Raw genomic sequence first — 21,017 nt, 5'->3', positions numbered from 1 at the left:
GGATGATTAGAGGCAAATACAGGATACAATTTGGGCCCTGAATGTGGAAAAGTGGAACATTCCCAAAATTCCCAGGTTTTCTGGGAAAATCTCCAAGCGGGATTTCTGGAAAACCTGGGAATCTTGGGAAAGTTACAGGAATTGTGCAAACCCTACTGTGGAAAAACTCACCATACAAATACCATAGTGCACCATCAAAGAGAATCTCATAAAGTTCTAAACCTGGTCTAATTCTCTCTGTAGCCATGCCATTCATTCAACATGCTAACGCTTGTCCAGGAGAGGCAGCTGCTACAAAGTCAAATCTCGTATTCCATCTGCACTGTGGTTCAAAATGGAAAGAGATCCAGACTTGCTCTTCCATAGGCTCTGTTGTATATAGGTATTTTTAATGCCAGCCAATGTAGTTTCCCACAATCCCACAGGAAGTGAAAAAGGGTATGTTTCTTTATCTTGTGTTAAAAGGTTGTGCGCAGGGCAACAGGTGTTGCTCAACATTGACTCGTACAGAGAGAATCAAACGGTGAACTCGGGGTGTTAATCGCACACAGTGCACCTTCCTCATGAAGGTAAACACTATAAATGTCGCAAAGCTCATTATCAAGCGCTTAAGCCTCGGGGGTGTTGACCGTTTCTGAATAAAGGAAGCCGTCTCAGAGTTAATCATTGGTGGAGTTGCAGCAGACACCTGTCCCCCAACGGTATCCCGGAGACACACGGCCAAATAATCAAGCTTGTGTGACGCGCTAAACCAGATAATGTCAACTGAACAGGGGTGTGTAAAGAGGCTTTTGTGAGAGAAGATAACCATTATAAATGTGTGGTAGCAAGTTTGGGGTCAATTCCATTTCAATAGCGGAGGTGCATTAATATGGCGGCCCCCTTGCACTTAACACAAATTCCTCATTTTGTTAAGTTTGACGTATTGTACATTGCTCTCTGTTACTCTTAATTGAATAACGGGAAAAGTAGCTTGTGCTGATTTATAGGCACATTGAACCATGTAACACAACGTAGTTTAAACAGTCAGTGCAATGACGTGATATCTGAATTCAGCCATTATTATTCACATTCGCCATTGTCAATTCAGGAAGTAGACTGACATTCTAATTCCCCAAAATGTTCCTAGGCTTTGAGGAAAATGTGAGTTCCCTTCCTTAATCAACATGGAATTGACCCCAACAGTATGTGGTGGTGTGGTAATGTGTTGTGGGAATGTATTGAAGACTTGAAGTCTTATTTTGGAACAGCCCTGTCTGGCACAGGTCATCCAGAGAGTGACACGGGAGGGTCCCATTTGCCTCACCGCATTCCCAGACTAGGGACAGACGCAGGGAGGAAAGAACAAAATACTGGTTGGATGTAACTTCAACACGCACACGCACGCACACACAGTACCAACCAAAAGTTTGGACACACCTACTCATTCAAGGGTTTGTCTTTATTTGGAGTATTTTCTACATTGTAGAATAATAGTGAAGACATCAAAACTATGAAATAACACATATGGAATCATGTAGCAACCAAATCAAAATATATTTTATATTTGGGATTCTTCAAAGTAGTCACCCTTTGCCTTGATGACAGCTTTGCATTCTCTTGGCATTCTCGCAAACGACTTCATGACCTGGAATGCATTTCAATTAACAGGTGTGCCTTGTTAAAAGTTAATTTGTGGAATTTCTTTCCTTAATGCATTTGAGCCAATCAGTTGTGTTGTGACAAGGTAGGGGTGGTATACAAAAGATAGCCCTAAACAGCTCAAATAAGCAAAAAGAAACGACAATCCATCATTACTTTAAGGCATGAAGGTCAGTCAATTCAGAAAATTTCAAGAACTTCTTCAAGTGCAGTCTTAAAAACCATCAAGCACTATAATGAAACTGGCTCTCACGAGGACCACCACAGGAAAGGAAGACCCAGAGTTACCTCTGCTGCAGAGGATCAGTTACCAGCCTCAGAAATTGCAGCCCAAATAAATGCTTCACAGAGTTTGAGTAACAGACACATCTGAACATCAACTGTTCAGAGGAGACTGTATGAATCAGGCCTTCACGGTCGAATTGCTGCAAAGAAATCACTTCTAAAGGACACCAATAATAAGAAAAGACTTGCTTGGGCTAATAATTCTCTGTGTTTACAAAAAACTGAGTGAGTCTTATAATGCACGCTAGGGCTTTCATCGCCCCGTCTGACCCACCTGTATTGTGGCACATCTAAACATCAACTGTTCAGATGAGACTGTATGAATCAGGCCTTCACCAATAATAAGAAGAGATTTGCTTGGGCAAAGAAACATGAGCAATCAACATTAGACCAGTGAAAATATGTCCTATGGTCTGATGAGTCCAAATTTGAGATCTTCGGTTCCAACCGCTGCGTCTTTGTGAGACGCAGAGAAGGTGAACGGAGTTTCTCTGCATGTGTGGTTCCCACCATGAAGCACGAAGGAGGAGGTGTTATGGTGTGAGGGTGCTTTGCTGGTGACACCGTCTGTGATTTATTTAGAATTCAAGGCACACTTAACCAGCATAGCTAACACAGCATTCTGGAGCGATATGCCATTGCCATTGGGCAAATCTGACCATAATTATATCCTCCTGATTCCTGCTTACAAGGAAAAATGAAAGCAGGAAGCACCAGTGACCCATTCAATAAATAAGGGGTCAGATGAAGCAGATGCTAAGACAAAATACTGTTTTTCTAGCACAGACTGGAACATGTTCCAGGATTCGTCTGATGGCATTGATGAGTACACCACATCAGTCACTGGCTTCATCAATAAGTGCATCGATGACGTCATCCCCACAGTGACTGTACGTACATACCCGAACCAGATGCCATGGATTACGGCCAACAACAGCACTGAGCTAAAGGGTAGAGCTGCCGCTTTCATGGAGCGGGACTCTAACCCAGAAGCTTATAAGATATCCCGCTATGCCCTCCGACGAACCATCAAACAGGCAAAGCGTCAATACAGGACTAAGATTGAATCGTACTACACTGGCTCTGACCCTCATCGGATATGGCAGGGCTTGCAAACTATTACACACTACAAAGGGAAGCACAGCCGAGAGGTGCCCAGTGACACGAGCCTTTCCAGATGAGCTAAATACTTCTATGCTCGCTTCGAGGCAAATAACACTGAGACATGCATGAGAGCACCAGCTGTTCCGAATGACTGTGTGATCACGCTGTCCACAGCCGATGTGAGTAAGACCTTTAAACTGGTCAACATTCACAAGGCCGCAGGGCCAGACGGATTACCAGAATGTGTACTATGAACATGTGCTGTAATACCAACATGTTTAAAGCAGACCACCATAGTCCCTGTGCCCATGAACATTAAGTTAACCTACCTAAACGACTACTGACCCGTAGCATTCACACCTGTAGCCATAAAGCTCTTTGAAAGGATGGTCATGGCTCACATCACTATTATCCCAGAAACCCTAGACCCATTCCAATTTGCATACCGCCCCAACAGATCCACAGATGATGCAATCTCTATTGCACTCCACACTGCCCTTTCACACCTGAACAAAAGGAACACCTACAGTTGAAGTCGTAAGTTTACATATACTTAGGGTTGAGTCATTCAAACTCGTTTTTCAACCACTCCACAAATCTCTTGTTAACAAACTATAGTTTTGGCAAGTTGGTTAGGACATCTACTTTGTGCATGACACGAGTAATTTTTCCAGCAATTGTTTACAGACAGATTATTTTACTTATAATTCACTGTATCACAATTACAGTGGGTCAGAAGTTTACATACACTAAGTTGACTGTGCCTGTAAACAGCTTGGAAAATTCCAGAAAATGATGTCATGGCTTTAGAAGCATCTGATAGGCTAATTGACATAATTTGAATCAATTGGAGGTGTACCTGTGGATGTATTTCAAGAAAAAAAAAAAGAAAAAGAAATCAGCCAAGACCTCAGGAACAAAATTGGAGACCTCCAAAAGTCTGGTTCATCCTTGGGAGCAATTTCCAAACGTCTGACGGTACCACGTTCATCTGTACAAACAATAGTACGCAAGTATAAACACAATGGGACCATGCAGCCGTCATACTGCTCAGGAAGGAGACACGTTCTGTCTCCTAGAGATGAACGTACTTTGGTGCGAAAAGTGCAAATCAATCCCAGAACAACAGCTAACGACCTTGAGATGCTGGAGGAAACAGGTACAAAAGTATCTATATCCACAGTAAAACGAGTCCTATATCGACATAACCTGAAAGGCCGCTCAGCAAGGAAGAAGCTACTGCTCCAAAACCGCCATAAAAAAAGCAAGACTACGGTTTGAAACTGCATCGGTATAACTGCAACAGCAGAACTGAAAAAGCGTGTGCAAGCAAGGAGGCCTACAAACCTGAGTCACACCAGCTCTGGCAGGAGGAATGGGCCAAACTTCACCAAAATTATTGCGGGAAGCTTGTAGAAGGCTACCCGAAACGTTTGACCCATGTTAAACAATTTAAAGGCAATGCTCCCAAATACTTATTGAGTGTATGTAAACTTCTGACCCACTGGGAATGTAATGTAAGAAATAAAAGCTGAAATAAATAATTCTCTCTACTATTTCATGCCCCAAACAATTGGAAAGGGCATTCATCAGAGAAAATGACTTTGCCCCAGTCCTCAGCAGTCCAATCCCTGTACCTTTTGCAGAATATCAGTCTGTCCTTGGTGTTTTTCCTGGAGAGAAGTGGCTTCTTTGCTGCCCTTCTTGACACCAGACCATCCTCCAAAAGTCTTCACCTCACTGTGCATGCAGATGCACTCACACCTGCCTGCTGCCATTCCTGAGCAAGCTCTATACTGGTGGTGCCCTAGATCCCGCAGCTGAATCACCTTTAGGAGACGGTCCTGGCGCTTGCAGGACTTTCTTGGGCTCCCTGAAGACTTCTTCACAACAATTGAACCGCTCTCCTTGAAGTTCTTGATGATCCGATAAATGGTTGATTTAGGTGCAATCTTACTGGCAGCAATATCCTTGCATGTGAAGCCCTTTTTGTGCAAAACAATGATGACGGCACATGTTTCCTTGCAGGTAACCATGATTGACAGAGGAAGAACAATGATTCCAAGCACCACCCTCCTTTTGAAGCTTCCAGTCTGTTATTCGAACTCAGTCAGCATGACAGAGTGATCTCTAGCCTTGTCCTCGTCAACACTCACACCTGTGTTAACGAGAGAATCACTGACATGTCAGCTGGTCCTTTTGTGGCAGGGCTGAAATGCAGTGGAAATGTTTTTTGGGGATTCAGTTAATTTGCATGGCAAAGAGGGACTTTGCAATTCATCTGATCAATCTTCATAACATTCTGGAGTATATGCAAATTGCCATCACACGAACTGAGGTAGCAGACTTTGTGAAAATGTACATTTCTATTATTTATTTATATATCCTTTGGCCACGACTGTACATACTGAGCGCACAAAAAATTAAGAACACCTTCCTTATATTGAGCTGCACCCTCCCTCAGAACAGGCTCAGTTTGTCAGGGCATGGACTCTACCAGGTGTCGAAAACATTCCACAGGGATGGTGGCCCATGTTGACTTCAGTGCTGCCCACAGTTGAGTCAAGTTTTCTGGATGTCCTTTGGGTGGTGGATCATTCTTGATACACATGGGAAACAGTGAGCTGGAAAAACTAGCTGTGTTGCAGTTCTTGACACAAACTGGTGTGCCTGGCACCTACCACCATACCCCATTCAAAAGGCACTTAAATATTTTGTCTTTCCCATTCACCCTCTGAATAGCACAAATACACAATCGATGTCTCAAGACTTAAAAACTCTTCTTTAACCGGTCTTCTCCCCTTCATCTACACTGATTTATTTAACAGTTGACATCAATAAGGGATCATAGCTTTCACCTGTATTCACCTGGTCAGTCATTGAAAGAGCAGGTGGTCTTAATGTTTTGAATACTCAGTGTATATGTAGTGAAGATGTTTCTACAGCACCTCCAGAATCTAAATTAAAAGCATTTTCACAGAAATCGTATAATTTCTCAAAATGGCTTAGATTGAGCGCTTCCAGCAGGCCTTACATGTTGCGGTTTGTCGACTGTAAAGGAAACAAGGAATCAAATGTGCAGTAAAACAGGAAGTTATTCCTGTTGTTTTATTCAAATACTTTAAATGCATCATCAAAAGACAAATGCAAGTATCACTTTCAGGCATCCACACCAATAAAGTGCATTTATTAATCAAGTCCCCATTCCTCTGGCGTCTCAAACCCGGAATACTGTGTTACCACTGTGACTTGCTAGGAGTTCATACAACCAGATAGTGCCATGGAAACAGCAAGCTTACTTTTGCCAAGTGTGCCCTTACATCTCAAAAAGAAGCCTGTGACGTAAGCCACAAATGTAAAATGTGAAATTAAAAAGCAAAACGTCAACATAAACATGATTTTCATTGTTTTATTTGCAAACAAACCAACATCGTAAAACAACAACACGCATACATATATAGCAACTCAGAAAAGAACAAGGTAAAAAATATATATACATTCACATAAATGGGCAGGAAATTACATGCAGACACAGAAAATCAAACAGAGACAAAACTACCAGCTACTCCACCGACAGTACAGGCCACCCCTCAACATTTCAAACCCTCTGCGAGTGGAAAAAAAAACTGCAAGGCAAATCAAAAGTCTTCCCTTAGGTTGGAACGGGCCTTGACTGTGTCCTCCACAGAAACTAAATGGAAAAGTCAGATTGTAATAGATTGTGATCACTGGTGTACTTCTTCAACCAATAATACATGCAGCATAAACATAGTCTGAAATAGCAATAAAAATATATATTTATTAAAATAATAAAACTGATAGTTGAGGGTGAGAGGAACACAAAGGGGGTCACAGTCATCAAGGAAACACAAAACAGACATTATTAGCCACAGTAGTAATGGGTTTTGGTTAGCGATTTTTTTCTCTCTCAATCCTGGATTTTCACAGTATCATTTATCATCAGCATTACCAAATCAACCTGAGATGTGAAATTGGATCACTCATAATCTTGCATTTTAATGAGGGGACAGAACACAGTACAAGGCTTGGCACTGCGAACTCCAGAATCTAAGGTGAGTCTTGTGACAGACAATAGCTACTGCTTTCCTTACTTTTAAATTTCATCCAAACTATTACTGTATAATATGCATTCCTTTTTTAAAATAAAACAGTCCCTGTAAAAAAGTCTCAAATGCATATTTTAATGAAATACGTTAATCGTATCTCCTGCCATTTGCATCATGACAAGTCACAATGAAAACACATCAAACACATCATAAAAACAGTCTATGACACATTAATTATTGGGGCCCATCACCTTCCCTTTTCACAAGTGCTCAGGTTATCTGCTAATTCATATTTTTGAAAGCCCACTATGGCTATTTGAGTTAAGGGGAGATTATATACTACATTCACCGCAAAGGACAATGAAGAAGTTCAAACTGGTCTGCAATTGAAATCCAGAGACAAGGTGTTCACAGTAAAGCTGTCTTAAAAAAAAAAAAAACATACCTACACGTAAGCACACACACAAATAGGAGCCTCCTATAAAGACTGTGGTGAATTCCTCCTCCTAGCTAAGGCATAAAAGGTGCTTCTAGTGACAAGTAGCGTCACAGTCCAAAAAGAGCTTCTGTAGACTTATTTACAACAAATACTTGAGGCTTAACGGAAGCCCACTATTTACATCCAAATAATGCAAGAGAGGTATGAAACATAAATGGTATGTACAAATACAACATTTACCATAGGAAGAAGTTCAACAAAGCTTCATGCCAGGTGAAATAATAACATTTTAAAATAGCTTTAATAGTTATTTGGGGAGATCGAGATCAAGTTTACCAACGCACAACCTTTTTAGGACATTCACCCACAGGATCAAACTCTGAAAGCTGCGATCTTTGCTCTTTGGGACCAAAAAAAACCAACATAATTTTTCCCATCTCTAGAGTGATCGAAATCGACAGCACCGAAAACAACATTCATTAAATCAAGACAAAATAATGAATAATGAACTACATCTTTTATGAAATTAAAGCACAGTAGGCCGACAGACTACGAGTAAAGGGAAATAAAAAAGAGCACATTGTTACACATTCACAACTGGCCTGCGACAACCAGAAAGATGGAAGGCTTGGCTAGTCACGCCTCCACAGTGCCTCCCCATTCTTTCTGTGTGAATGGAGCTCCGGTGTGGCTCCGGTGTGGTCACTGTGGTGAACGGGTACTAAATGTACCGGCAAAGAAGTGGTAATACACAGGCACCTGTGAGGACAAGCAAAGCAACTGGGTATGACGTGTAAAATGGCTAAGAGTGATATGTCAAATGGCTAAGAGGCGGGGCGGCAGGGTAGCCTAGTGGTTAGAGCGTTGGACTAGTAACCGGAAGGTTGCAAGTTCAAACCCCCGAGCTGACAAGGTACAAATCTGTCGTTCTGCCCCTGAACAGGCAGTTAACCCACTGTTCCTATGCCGTCATTGAAGATAAGAATTTGTTCTTAACTGACTTGCCTAGTTAAATAAAGGTTAAAAAAAATAAGTACGATTTATTTTTCATGCAAGGTGCTTTCAAAGCAAGTCTATCAAAGAACGGCGTCATCTTTCACACATTATCTTCTGACATTAACAAATAAAAATGTCCACTTATTAAACCAGTAGCCATCAATACTTCAGACATATAACATACATTACATGACAAACTGAATTAGATGACTGTTGGAGACCACCACAATACAGGTCATCTATTGTGAATGCCCCCACGGCCACATCACATTTACTTTCTAATTCTGAAATGGAATTGTCTTCTCATTATACTTTGGTGAGGCGGCATTTTTTCTCTCTCTCTCTCTCCAAATAACCCTGAGCTGCATTTTATAACTAACATGTATTTTAAACTGTGTTGGAAATAGAACAGGGTGTAGACGTAAGTGTAAAAATGGCCACAAGTCGAAAGGTTACATTGCATCTTCCAAGACAATACGGCATAGTGCAATGGTTAGGTTATGGGGGAGAAAATAACAGATAAGAAGTGATTAGGCAAGCGCGAAACACAAGAGGTTAGAATGAGATTGGTTAGAGCAGAGCTCTCCAACCCTGTTCCTGGAGAGCTACCCTTTCGCTCCAACCCCAGTTGTAACTAACCTGATTCAGCTTATCAACCAGCTAATTATTAGAATCAAGTGTGATAGATTAGAGTTGGAGTGAAAACCTACAGGACGGGAGCGCTCCACAAAAACGGTTAGAGGGTAGAATGAGATAAGAATAGACAAAGAGAGAGAAGAAAGTTGGCGCCGAGGGAAAAGAAAGTCCCCCAGACATCGGCTATGGCCCATGGTCACAGTCACTGTTGAGGTCAACATCAAGGTCACTGTTGTGAAGACGGCAGTCTGTCAGAGGGCTCAAATCAGTCCCTGGCCTGCATCCATCCATCCACGAAGAAGGAATGTCACAAAGCTAAATTGCAGTTTCTTCTCAGTTCGCAAAGCCCGTCAGACACTGTGGGAGTATACTAAGTCGCTTCCACAGACTCAATCCCTTTCACCTTCTGCTGTGGAGTTCGGTACTATCAAAATCTCCCTTTGGCTGCCGTTAGGTGTGTGTGTGTCGGTTGTCTCTTTTACAGAGTCTTCTGATGCCCGTTGGCCGAGAGCTTCCCAGACTCCGGGTCTGTGGGGCTGTTTGACAGTTGTAATTTATCCAGACCTGGCCAGGAAGAGATAAGGGGCAGAAATGTAATTAAAATAAACACAGTTAACCTTCAAGACGAGGAATGGAAAAAAATAAAGTGCCTCCCACTGCCTCCGTCTGACATTTTCTACATCAGACATCCTGGGTCTGTCACAACAAGCTGGAGAGACGTCCCCCCTTCGCCTCATAATATTCACTGTCACATATCAGTCCTAAGGCACATTGGATTTTGCCGTCATTTCCCCACTTTGTCACTCGAGGTGTGTGTGTGTGACAGGAATCAACACTAGGCTATACATCTCTCTGGCTGCAGCCACAGTAGTCTTACTACTGCCTGAGTTGCAGAGAATGCAGACCCAGATAACCGGTTCCAAGTCTGCAGGGGCTAAGAGTTATGATAATAAGTCATAGGGAGACTGACTTCTTTGTAATTAGTGTTGATTATTACTGAAATGAACAAAAACCTCAAAGTTCACTTCTCGTCAGTGCAAATAACTATGGTAAAAAAAATTACGATATTCAATCATACAGCATTCATTTGGTTCAATCGGAGCATAAAGCGTAATAATAATGTAATTATTATAATACAACTATTAATTTGGGACAATTCATACAAATACAGTGACTCAATGCGCTGTACATAATAAAATAACACAAAATAGATAAAAAGACAAAGCAATATGCATCCCAAAGGCTGGCAGATCGATGTAATATGCTAGAGCAGCTAAATGCTAATCCCAGATGTTGTGTATCGCGTTCAGACAATCAGTCTGTTGTTTACCATTGGCTGAACGCGAGGTGCAACACCAGGAAGTAGCATTCCTAGGCATTAGCCACTCTAGCAAGGTGGAGGAAAATAAGTGTTTCATAAAGAAAGTATGCATATTTTCCCCCTTCTCGCCGTTAAATAAAATTGAGGAAATCGAAGCCTTTTGCAGCCTGAATGGAGAATGTTTTCGGCACGAACCGGTCCACGGGGGGGTACGAGTGTATTGCCGGCTGCATACAATGCATTTGGCCGGTAAAATGAACTCTATATCGAGATCAAACATTCGAAGCAGCACAGTGATCTGAATGGTCTGGTTTTATTAGAAGATTCAACATGGTGAAATCTTTGCCAATCATAAGTATGCAGACGTTCGGTCTTCTGCCAAGGGGCTAGCTAGCTATACTGCTGCAGTTAATAGCCAACTTAGCTTGCTGATACAGTACTTCCCTGTTTCTGGTGCATGTATTTCATGATAGCCGTTTACTACAAACCCTTGTTACAACCAGTGGTAACTTTGTTTCAACGTTTTATCATGTCATTGTAAAGAGGCACCTCTACCGCGGGAAACGGTCTCGACCGAGCAGGGCTCCAAAGTCATATTTTTCATTGGTAGCAGTGGTGCTCCCAACTAACACCTTTTTAAAAAAGTTTTTTTTTTAAGGTAGGAGACATTTTGGAAAATATATATATTTTTTTTTAATTGATTGAGATGCAGCCTATATTGGGGCTATATGAATTCGAGCTACCTTTGAAGCACATGTTGTGCCCTAGAAACTATACTGAACAAAAATATAAAAACGCAACATGTAAAGTGTTTCATGAGCTGAAATAAAAAGATCCCAGAAAACTTCCATACATACAAAAAGCGTATAGTGCTCTCTAGTGCACTCGGAAACAACTATACAGCGAAACCTTTTCATTACAACAATTATTATCTGGGATATATTATTCATAGTCGCACAGTGGTGCAAAAATAAAATTCCTGGTCACACGCCTTTTCATTGTTACAGCCTAATGAACCTAGTGCTGAATTACCAATGACCAAACGAGGTGAATAACGTAGCCTATAGACCTGGGGCTGCAATTGGTGGATTCAATCACTAGTAGCAGATGGCATTATTACATGCTGTCAAAAGGAAGCATTCTGTGAGTGGGACAGGAGTGACAGCATATTCATTTGTTGACAATTGTGTACAGAATAGCGCTACAAGTTGCAGTTTTGACAATTGAGTTCATGAACTTTGTTAAACGGAGAATGAACGTGCCTGTCCAGTCTGCCAGGGCTGCCTGCTCCACTCTAATCTTGAGGGGAGTTTCTTTACAAACGCGCATCCAATCTCCTTGGGTCCGGAACCTTACTAAACCAATCGCAAGCTTCAATCTGCTACGGTTCACAGTGCGGTGGCAGGAAAATGATGGATCTCCCGAGTGAAGCTGACGTGGTCACATTTCAAAATGATTTGGAGGCACGGTTGAAAAGAAAACACACTGAATGGAGTGCATTAATTAGAAAATAAAAGCAGTAGTTTTTTTCAATGTGTGAGAAATAAAAGGTGTGGTGTGTGAAAAGGGTCAAATGTGTGTGTCTAGGGACAAAGCAACTTTGGTGTATTTAGTTTATTTATGTGTTATTTCTTACATTAATAGCCCAGAATTTGTTTTGTGTCATTACATACACCCGTAAATAACTTTTGGATATCAGAGCAGCAATATCTCACCAGCATTACCACCAGGAATACGACATTCCCGAATTGGTCCTTTGTTCATACCCCCCAGGGCAATTTATCTGATTCCAGAGGCTGATCAAAAACACCGCAGGCAAAGAAGAAGTATTCGAAATGAACTCCTAGTCCGACTCAGGAGGTGCGCACACCACCCACCGCTTCCGAGTATATTACTCGCTAATGTTCAGTCTCTGTATAATAAAGTAGACGAGCTCAGGGTGAGGATCTCCTTCCAGAGATATATCAGGGATTGTAACATACTCTGTTTCATGGAAACATAGCTCTCTCGGGACATACTGTCTGAGTCCTTTCAGCCAGTTGGGTTCTCAGTTCATCGCACAGACAGAAAAGGAAGGGCGGGGGTGGATGTTTCATGATTAACTACTCATGGAGTGATTGTGATAACATACAGAAACTCAATTCCTTTTGGTCACCCGACCTAGAACACCTCAACCAAATACAATCGGAAATTGGTATTTTTGGGCGCCGATTTCCGAGAGAAAAAAAAATCGGAAATCGTATTTATTTTTGTATACCTTTATTTAACTAGGCAAGTCAGTTAAATAACACATTCTTATTTTCAATGACGGCCTAGGAAAGGTGGGTTAACTGCCTTGTTCAGGGGCAGAACGACAGATTTTCACCTTGTCAGCTCAGGGGATCCAATCTTGCAACCTTACAGTTAAACTAGTCCAACGCTCTAACCACATGCACTCCACAAGGAGCCCGCCCGTTACGCGAATGCAGTAGAAGACAAGGTAAGTTGCTAGCTAGCATTAAACTTATCTTATAAAAAACAATCAATCATAATCACTAGTTATAACTACTAATCCAGGTTAGCAGGCAATATTAACCAGGTGAAATTGTGTCATTTCTCTTGCGTTCATTGCACGCAGAGTCAGGGTATATGCAACAGTTTGGGCTGCCTGGCTCATTGCGAACTAATTTGCCAGAATTTTACATAATTATGACATAACATTGAAGGTTGTGCAATGTAACAAGAATATTTAGACTTAGGGATGCCACCAGTTAGATAAAATACCGAATGGTTCCGTATTTCACTGAAATAATAAACGTTTTGTTTTCGAAATGATAGTTTCCATATTCGACCATATTAATGACCAAAGGCTCGTATTTCTGTGTGTTATTATGTTATAATTAAGTCTGATTTGATAGAGCAGTCCGACTGAGCAGCAGCAGGCTCGCAATCATTCATTCAAACCGCACTTTTGTGCGTTTTGCCAGCAGCTCTATCAGCCTAATGGCTGGTGTAACCAATGTGGAATGGCTAGCTAGTTAGCTGGGTGTGTTTCAAACATCACTCGCTCTGACACTTGGAGTGGTTGTTCCCCTTGCTCTGCATGGGTAACACTGCTTCGAGGGTGGCTGTTGTCGATGTGTTCCTGGTTCGAGCCCAGGTAGCAGTGACTAGAGAGGTACAGAAGCTATACTGTTACACAGGCAATACTATATTGCCTATAAGAACATCCAATAATCAAAGGTATATGAAATACAAATGGTATAGAGAGAAATAGTCCTATAAATACTATATTAACTACAACCTAAAACCTCTTACCTTGGAATATAGAAGTCTCATGTTAAAAGGAACCACCAACTTTCATATGTTCTCATGTTCTGAGCAAGGAACTGAAACGTTAGCTTTTTTACATGGCACATATTGCACTTTTACTTTCTTCTCCAACACTTTGTTTTTGAATTATTTAAACCAAATTGAACATGTTTCATTATTTATTTGAGGCTAAATTGATTTTATTGATGTATTATTTAAGTTAAAGTGTTCATTCAGTATTGTTGTAATTGTCATTATTACAAACAAAAAAATAATAATAAACACATTTTTTAAAATGGCCGATTAATCGGTATCGGCTTTTTTGGGCCTCCAATAATCGGTATTGAAAAATTATAATCGGTCGACCTCTAGTACAGAGACAAAGTGGACTCGCAATTCACAACTCAGACACGAGATGTATGTGGCAGGGTCTACAGACAATCACGGACTACAAAGGGAAAACCAGCCACGTCGCGGACACCCGATGTCTTGCTTCCGGATAAGCTAAACACCTTTTTCAGACGCTTTCCAGATAACACAGTGCCACCGACGCGGCCACTCCCAAGGATTGTGGGCTCTCCTTCTCCGTGGCCGACGTGATAAGACATATTAACCCTCCCGGGTGGCGCAGCTGCGTCACCAGAGACTCTGGGTTCGCGCCCAGGCTCTGTCGTAACCGGCCGCGATTGGGAGGTCCGTGGGCGACGCACAATTGGCCTAGCGCCGTCCAGGTTAGGGAGGACTTGGCCAGTAGGGAAATCCTTGTCTCATCGCGCACCAGCGACTCCTGTGGCGGGCCGGGCGCAATGCGCGCTAACCAAGGTTGCCAGGTGCACCGTGTTTCCTTTGACACATTGGTGCGGTTGGCTTCCGGGTTGGATGGCGCTGTGTTAAGAAGCAGTGTGGCTTGGTTGGGTTGTGTATCGGAGGATGCATGACTTTCAACCTTAGTCTCTCCCGAGCCCGTATGGGAGTTGTAGCGATGAGACAAGATAGTAGCTACTAAACAATTGGATACCACGAAATTGGGGAGAAAACGGGGTAAAATTCACAAAAAAAAAAAAAAAAACTCAAGTGTAATGATGTACGCTGAGAGTCGGGAAGCAAGTTCGGGGAGTGAATACATTTAATTAATAAATGAACAAAACAAGAAACATGAACAGCGCACCGACATGAAACAGGAACAATGACGACTGGGGAAGAACATGACATATAAAGGGCAGGTAATCAAGGAGGTGACTGAGTCCAGGTGAGTGTCATTATGCGCGTAACACTGGTGACAGGTGTGCGGCCTAACGAGCAGCCTGGTGACCTAGAGGATGGAGAGGGAGCACACGTAACAGCAAGGCTGCCGGCCCAGACGGCATTAATATCCGCATCCTCAGAGCATGTAAAGACCAGCTGGCTGGAGTGTTTACGGACATTTTCAATATCTCCCTATCCCAGTCTGCTGTCCCCACATGCTTCAAGATGGCCACCATTGGTCCTGTACCCAAGAAGGCAAAGGTAACTGAACTAAATGACTATCGCCCCGTAGCACCAACTTCTGTCATCATGAAGTGCTTTGAGAGTCAAGGAACATATCACCTCTACCTTACCTGACACCCTAGACCCACTTCAAATTTGCTTACACCCCTAATAGATCCACAGACCATGCAATTGCCATCGCACTGGACTTCCTGACGGGCCACCCCCAGGTGGTGAAGGTAGGAAACACCACCAGTTTGCTGATCCTCAACACAGGGGCCCCACAAGGGTGAGTGCTCAGCCCCCGCCTATAGTCCCAGTTCACCATGACTGCGTGGCCACGCGTGCTTCCAACTCAATCATCAAGTTTGCAGATGACAACATTAGTAGGCCTGATAGTAGGCCTTTTGAGTAGGCCTTTTTAAAAATGGAAATTTTTCCAGGTAAGTTGACTGAGAACACGTTCTCATTTGCAGCAACGACCTGGGGAATAGTTACAGGGGAGAGGGGGATTAATGAGCCAATTGTAAACTGGGGATTATTAGGTGACCGTGATGGTTTGAGGGCCAGATTAGGAATTTAGCCAGGACACCGGGGTTAACACCCCTACTCTTACGATAAGTGCCATGGGATCTTTAATGACCTCAGAGAGCCAGGACACCCGTTTAACGTCCCATCCGAAAGACGGCAGCCTACACAGGGCAGTGTCCCCAATCACTGCCCTGGGGCATTTTTTAGTGCCTCCTACTGGCCCTCCAACACCACTTTCAGCAGCATCTGGTCTCCCATCCAGGAACTGACCAGGACCAACCCTGCTTAGCTTCAGAAGCAAGCCAGCAGTGGTATGCAGGGTGGTATGCTGCTGACAATTACCAACAACGACAAGACAGCCTACAGGGAGGAGGTGAGGGCCCTGGGAGAGTGGTGCCAGGAAGATAACCTCTCACTCAGCATCTACAACCTCTCACTCAACATCTACAAAACAAAGGAGCTGTTCATGGACTTCAGGAAACAGTAGAGGGAGCACCCCCCCATTCACATTGACAGGACCGCAGTGGAGAAGGTGGAAAGATTCAAGTTCCTCAGCGTACACATAACTGACAACCTGAAATGCTCCACCAACACAGACAGTGTGGTGAAGAAGGCACAAAAGGGCTTCTTCAACCTCAGGAGGCTGAAGAAATTTGGCTTGGCACCTAAAACCCTCAAACTTTTACAGATGCACAATTGAGAGCTGTAACACCGCCTGGTAAGGCAACGGCACGGCACTCCAGAGGGTGGTGTACGGTCTGCCGAACGCATCACCGGGGGCAAACGACCTGCCCTCCAAGACACCTACAGCACCTGTCACAGGAAGGCCAAAAGGATAATCAAGGTGAACAACCACCCGAGCCACAACCTGTTCACCCCGTTATTATCCAGAAGGTGAGGTCAGTACAGGGGCATCAAAGCTGAGACTGAAAAACAGCTTCTATCTCAAGGTCATCGGACTGTTAACCTTTTATAACTAGGGGGCAGTATTTTCATTTTTGGATAAAAAATATTCCTGTTTTAAACGGGATATTTTGTCACGACAAGATGCTCGACTATGCATATAATTGACAGCTTTGGATAGAAAACACTCGTTTCCAAAACTGCAAAGATATTGTCTGTGAGTGCAACAGAACTGATGTTACAGGCGAAACCCAGATAAAAATCCAACCAGGAAGTGCCCCATTTTTTGAAAGCCCTGCATGCCAATGACTCCTTATATGGCTGTGAATGAGCTACGAATGAGCTTACGCTTTCTACGTATTCCCTAAGGGACCACATTTAGCAAGTGGTCACATGATGGCTCCCACAGAAAATCTTGCGTAAAGTACACAAGTAGCCATTTTTCCAATCGCTTCTTATGAGAAACCAATTGCCCTGGTGGATATTTTATCGAATAGATATGTGAAAAACACCTTGAGGATTGATTCTAAACAACGTTTGCCATGTTTCTGTCGATATTATGGAGCTAATTTGGAAAAAAGTTTGGCGTTGTAGTGACTGCATTTTCCGGACGATTTCTCAGCCAAACGTGAAGAACAAACGGAGCTATTTCACCTACAAAAATAATATTTCTGGAAAAAAGGAACATTTGCTATCTAACTGGGAATCTCCTGAGTGAAAACATCCGAAGTTCTTCAAAGGTAAATTATTTAATTTGATTGCTTTTCTTATTTTTGTGAAAATGTTGCCTGCTGGTAGCAGAGCCTAGCATAGCATTATGCCATGATAAACTTACACAAATGCTTGACTAGCGTTGGCTGTAAAGCATATTTTGAAAATCTGAGATGACAGTGTGATTAACAAAAGGCTAAGCTGTGTCTCAATATATTTCATTTGTGATTTTCATGAATAGGAAAATTTTCTAGGAAGATTTATATCCCGCTGCGTTACGCTAATTAGTTTGAGGCTATGATTACACTCCCGCATGCGGGATGGGTAGTATCAAGAAGTTAAATAGCCATCACTAGCACATTTGAGGCTGCACTGGCCACTTTAATAATGTTTACATATTTTGCATTACTCATCTCATATGTATATACTGTATTCTATTCTAATGTGTATTAGTCTATGCCGCTCCGACATTGCTCATCCAAATATTTATAGATTCTTAATTCCATTCCTTTACTTTAGATTTGTGTGTATTGTGTCTATTGTTGTGAACTTGTTAGATATTACTGCACTGTTGGAGCTGGAAACACAAGCATTTCACTACACTCGCAATAACATCTACTAAACTTGTGTATGTGACAATACAATTTCATTTGATTTGATTACCTGGCTTTAAAGGGATAGTTCACCCAAATTACAAAATGACATATTGGGTTTGCTTAAAATATATGAGGTATGACTGCAATAGATGCTTTGGTTTAATTTCTCTGGCACTGTTTCCACATGCTAAAGTTTTAGCATTTGTGGAACAAATCCCATTCACGCCATGACACCGATATTAGCATTATTATACCATACAGAAATGGTTTGTCGAGATCGGTGTGGAAGAACTTGACTGGCCTGCACAGACCCCTGACCTCAACCCCATCGAACACCTTTGGGATGAATTGAACCGCCAATTGCGAGCCAGGCCTAAATACCCAACATCAATGCACAACCTTACTAATGCTCGTGGCTGAATGGAAGCAAGTCCCCACAGCAATGTTCCAACATATAGTGGAAAGCCTTCCCAGAATAGAGGTGGCTGTTATAGCAGCAAAGGGGGGACCAACTCCATATTAAATGCCAGTTTTACCAATATCTTATAGTCAAAGGTATTAAAAGCAGTACTCAAATCTAAAAGACTGTACAGGTGGAGGATTTCAAACGCACAGAGCGCGCTTTCATCAATTGTTGAAAACAATATTCTCCGATTGTCCGGTTGTCTGTAGTAATCTATGATAAGGCTTTATTATTGTATATAGCAAAGCATTCTTTAAGAATGTCGGTAACGCAATGAACCAGTAATAACGTCATTTCAGCTTTGTTTGAAATGAACATGAGTATATGAATATAAAAATGTTACCTAATGCTTTCAAGAGTTCCTCTCGGACCGCTGAGGTAAACTTCCGGACTAGGCAGAGAGTAGTTACCACGGCAAACAGCAAGTTGTACGATAGGACGATATAGAAGTTTCCCAGCCAATTGAATCTCCCGAAGTCTCCGAGAAGGTCAAACCTGGTGATACCTGTGAAGAGTGTGAAGATGTTAAATAAAAGAACAGCAGATTCAATATTTTGCTATTTGAGTGGATTATAACACAAAACAATGAATAGAACTATATCATGATCATTTAGAAATACCGGACCATAGTTTATTATGTTTTTATTTTACTTCAAGCACGGATCATTTCACAACACTGACACCAGCTCTAACCTCTGGTTGAATGATCTAAGTCACAGGAGTTTGGTGGCAACTTAATTGGGCAGGACGGCCTCATAGGAATGTCTGGAACTGAATCGATGCAACGATAACGAACTCAAACACATGGTTTCCTTGGGTTTGATACCATTCCATTTACTCCATTCCAGCCATTATGAGCCCCTCAGCAGCCCCTGTGGTCTAAGTAATGTAGGCCTATCAATATTCTCTGATTCCCATTGAGGCAATGACCAGCACCATTACATGATCTGACACTGTGGGCTGAAAACCAAGAGCAATCGATACAAACATGGGGCACAAAAATGTTACAAAAAACCTGGAGAGAAAAAGTGAGCTTGGATTATTTCCCAATGACAGGCACTAAGTCTACATGTTCCTTTTTCCAAACACCTTTGGCAAGACAAGAGTTGTGTTAATAATCACAAACCCTTCCCTTTCCACTACTGCTTCAGCTAATTAACTATTTAAGAATGTCTGTTCTGTCGGCAGTTGAGGCACTTTGAAAAGCGTCTCTTCAATAGCCTGACTCTTTCAACAGGCAAGAAAGGCCAAATTGAAAGAAGCGCTTATACCCAAAAACCATTTGATGTACACTGTATACTAAGATGCTCAGGCATTGCCGGATCCAGGGCGGACAAAAATAAAACCAAAATAGCCAAACCCTTTATATAAATGATTTAGCGGCCAATGCCGCTCTTCCTGAGATAAAGTCATCTTCATTGTCTGACATTTGGCAGATTACTAATATTCCTTTCATAGGAAAGTGTTTTGTTAGTGGGACTGTATAGACAATTTGTTAGCGTGCAAAAATCGAGTGGAACAAAAAAAAAAATACAGAAATGAGCCACACCCCAGGCAACATGGGTATCAATGGGACCACAGTCACCTGCACATACACCTGAGTCAACTGTTCTGAAGTACAGTAAACAAGCAGAATCTTGTAGGTTTCCGATGTTGACGAGACCGCTTGTACAACTCATGGCGGGCGGGCCTGACCTCCCCCCTGCGAGAGGGAATCCTCAGTTTCAGGCCAGTCAGAGCCATTCACTCCATGTCTTGTCTCAGTGTATGCTTCGTATGAATCACACACATCGTAAACAAAACCATGTCTGAAATTCATCAGAACTTTACAAAAGCTACTTCAATATGGCCCAGTAGCCACCTCATCCTGTCCTCTATTTAGCTACGCACACTTCTGCAGTTACTGAGGAGGAACTAATGTGGACCCCTGCTGCAAACAGTTTCAATGCATTGGGAGGTTGTCTCTACTGCTCCACCCATCTATCTCTAGCATTGACAGAGACGGAACAGAGTTGCTAATCCCTCGTTTCTCTAGTGGGGCCAGTTGCCTTTTACAGCCACGCTGGGACTCCGCCAGACCTGAGCGGGTTTTCCAATTTCAAACCATCTGTCATGGCAGATCACACGCTGCATGCAGAGGCGTCAACACCCTATTGTTTTCCTATTTATTTATCTATCTATCATGGGCTGCTGCTTCTTCTAGAACCTTCCAGAATGTTCCACCAGCCCCGGCCAGTACAATAACATCTCGGTCCCAAATGGCACCTTATTCCCTATATAGTGCACTACTTTTGACTAGAGCCCTGGCCAGAAGAAGTGCACTACGCAAGGGAATAGGGTGCCATTTGGGACGCAACCCCAGACTCATCTCAGTAGTCGAGGGTTTTGCTGCCGTCAAAAGAAATGTACTCAAAAAAGTGACAGGATAACCTACCCTGAGGTGGATTAAAACACGTCAGTTGTAAGTAGTCTTCACTCATAGTCCGAAGCAGTGGAACTCATTCATTCCTGTGCTTTCAATGTTCTCTACCCGCGTGAACTAAATAACAGTGCATGCAGCCCACCT

General features: G+C 42.5%; 1 protein-coding gene across 1 annotated transcript in view; it reads right to left on the bottom strand.

The window, feature by feature from the left end:
- Window positions 1–6,425: 6,425 nt before the first annotated feature.
- LOC115105140 (limb region 1 protein homolog) overlaps window positions 6,426–21,017 on the bottom strand; it is a 64,715-nt gene continuing 50,123 nt past the window's right edge. Inside the window, 2 exon segments of the mRNA XM_029626786.2 lie at window positions 6,426–9,732; window positions 18,795–18,956. Of these exon segments, the coding sequence (XP_029482646.2) occupies window positions 9,647–9,732; window positions 18,795–18,956 (248 nt within the window). The 3' untranslated portion in view covers window positions 6,426–9,646.

The sequence above is a fragment of the Oncorhynchus nerka genome, linkage group LG22 (genome assembly GCF_034236695.1).
Source record: "Oncorhynchus nerka isolate Pitt River linkage group LG22, Oner_Uvic_2.0, whole genome shotgun sequence".
In the NCBI taxonomy this organism is placed as follows: domain Eukaryota; kingdom Metazoa; phylum Chordata; class Actinopteri; order Salmoniformes; family Salmonidae; genus Oncorhynchus; species Oncorhynchus nerka.
The sequence above is the reverse complement of the archived record's forward strand: the minus strand, read 5'-3'. Positions and strand labels throughout refer to the sequence as shown.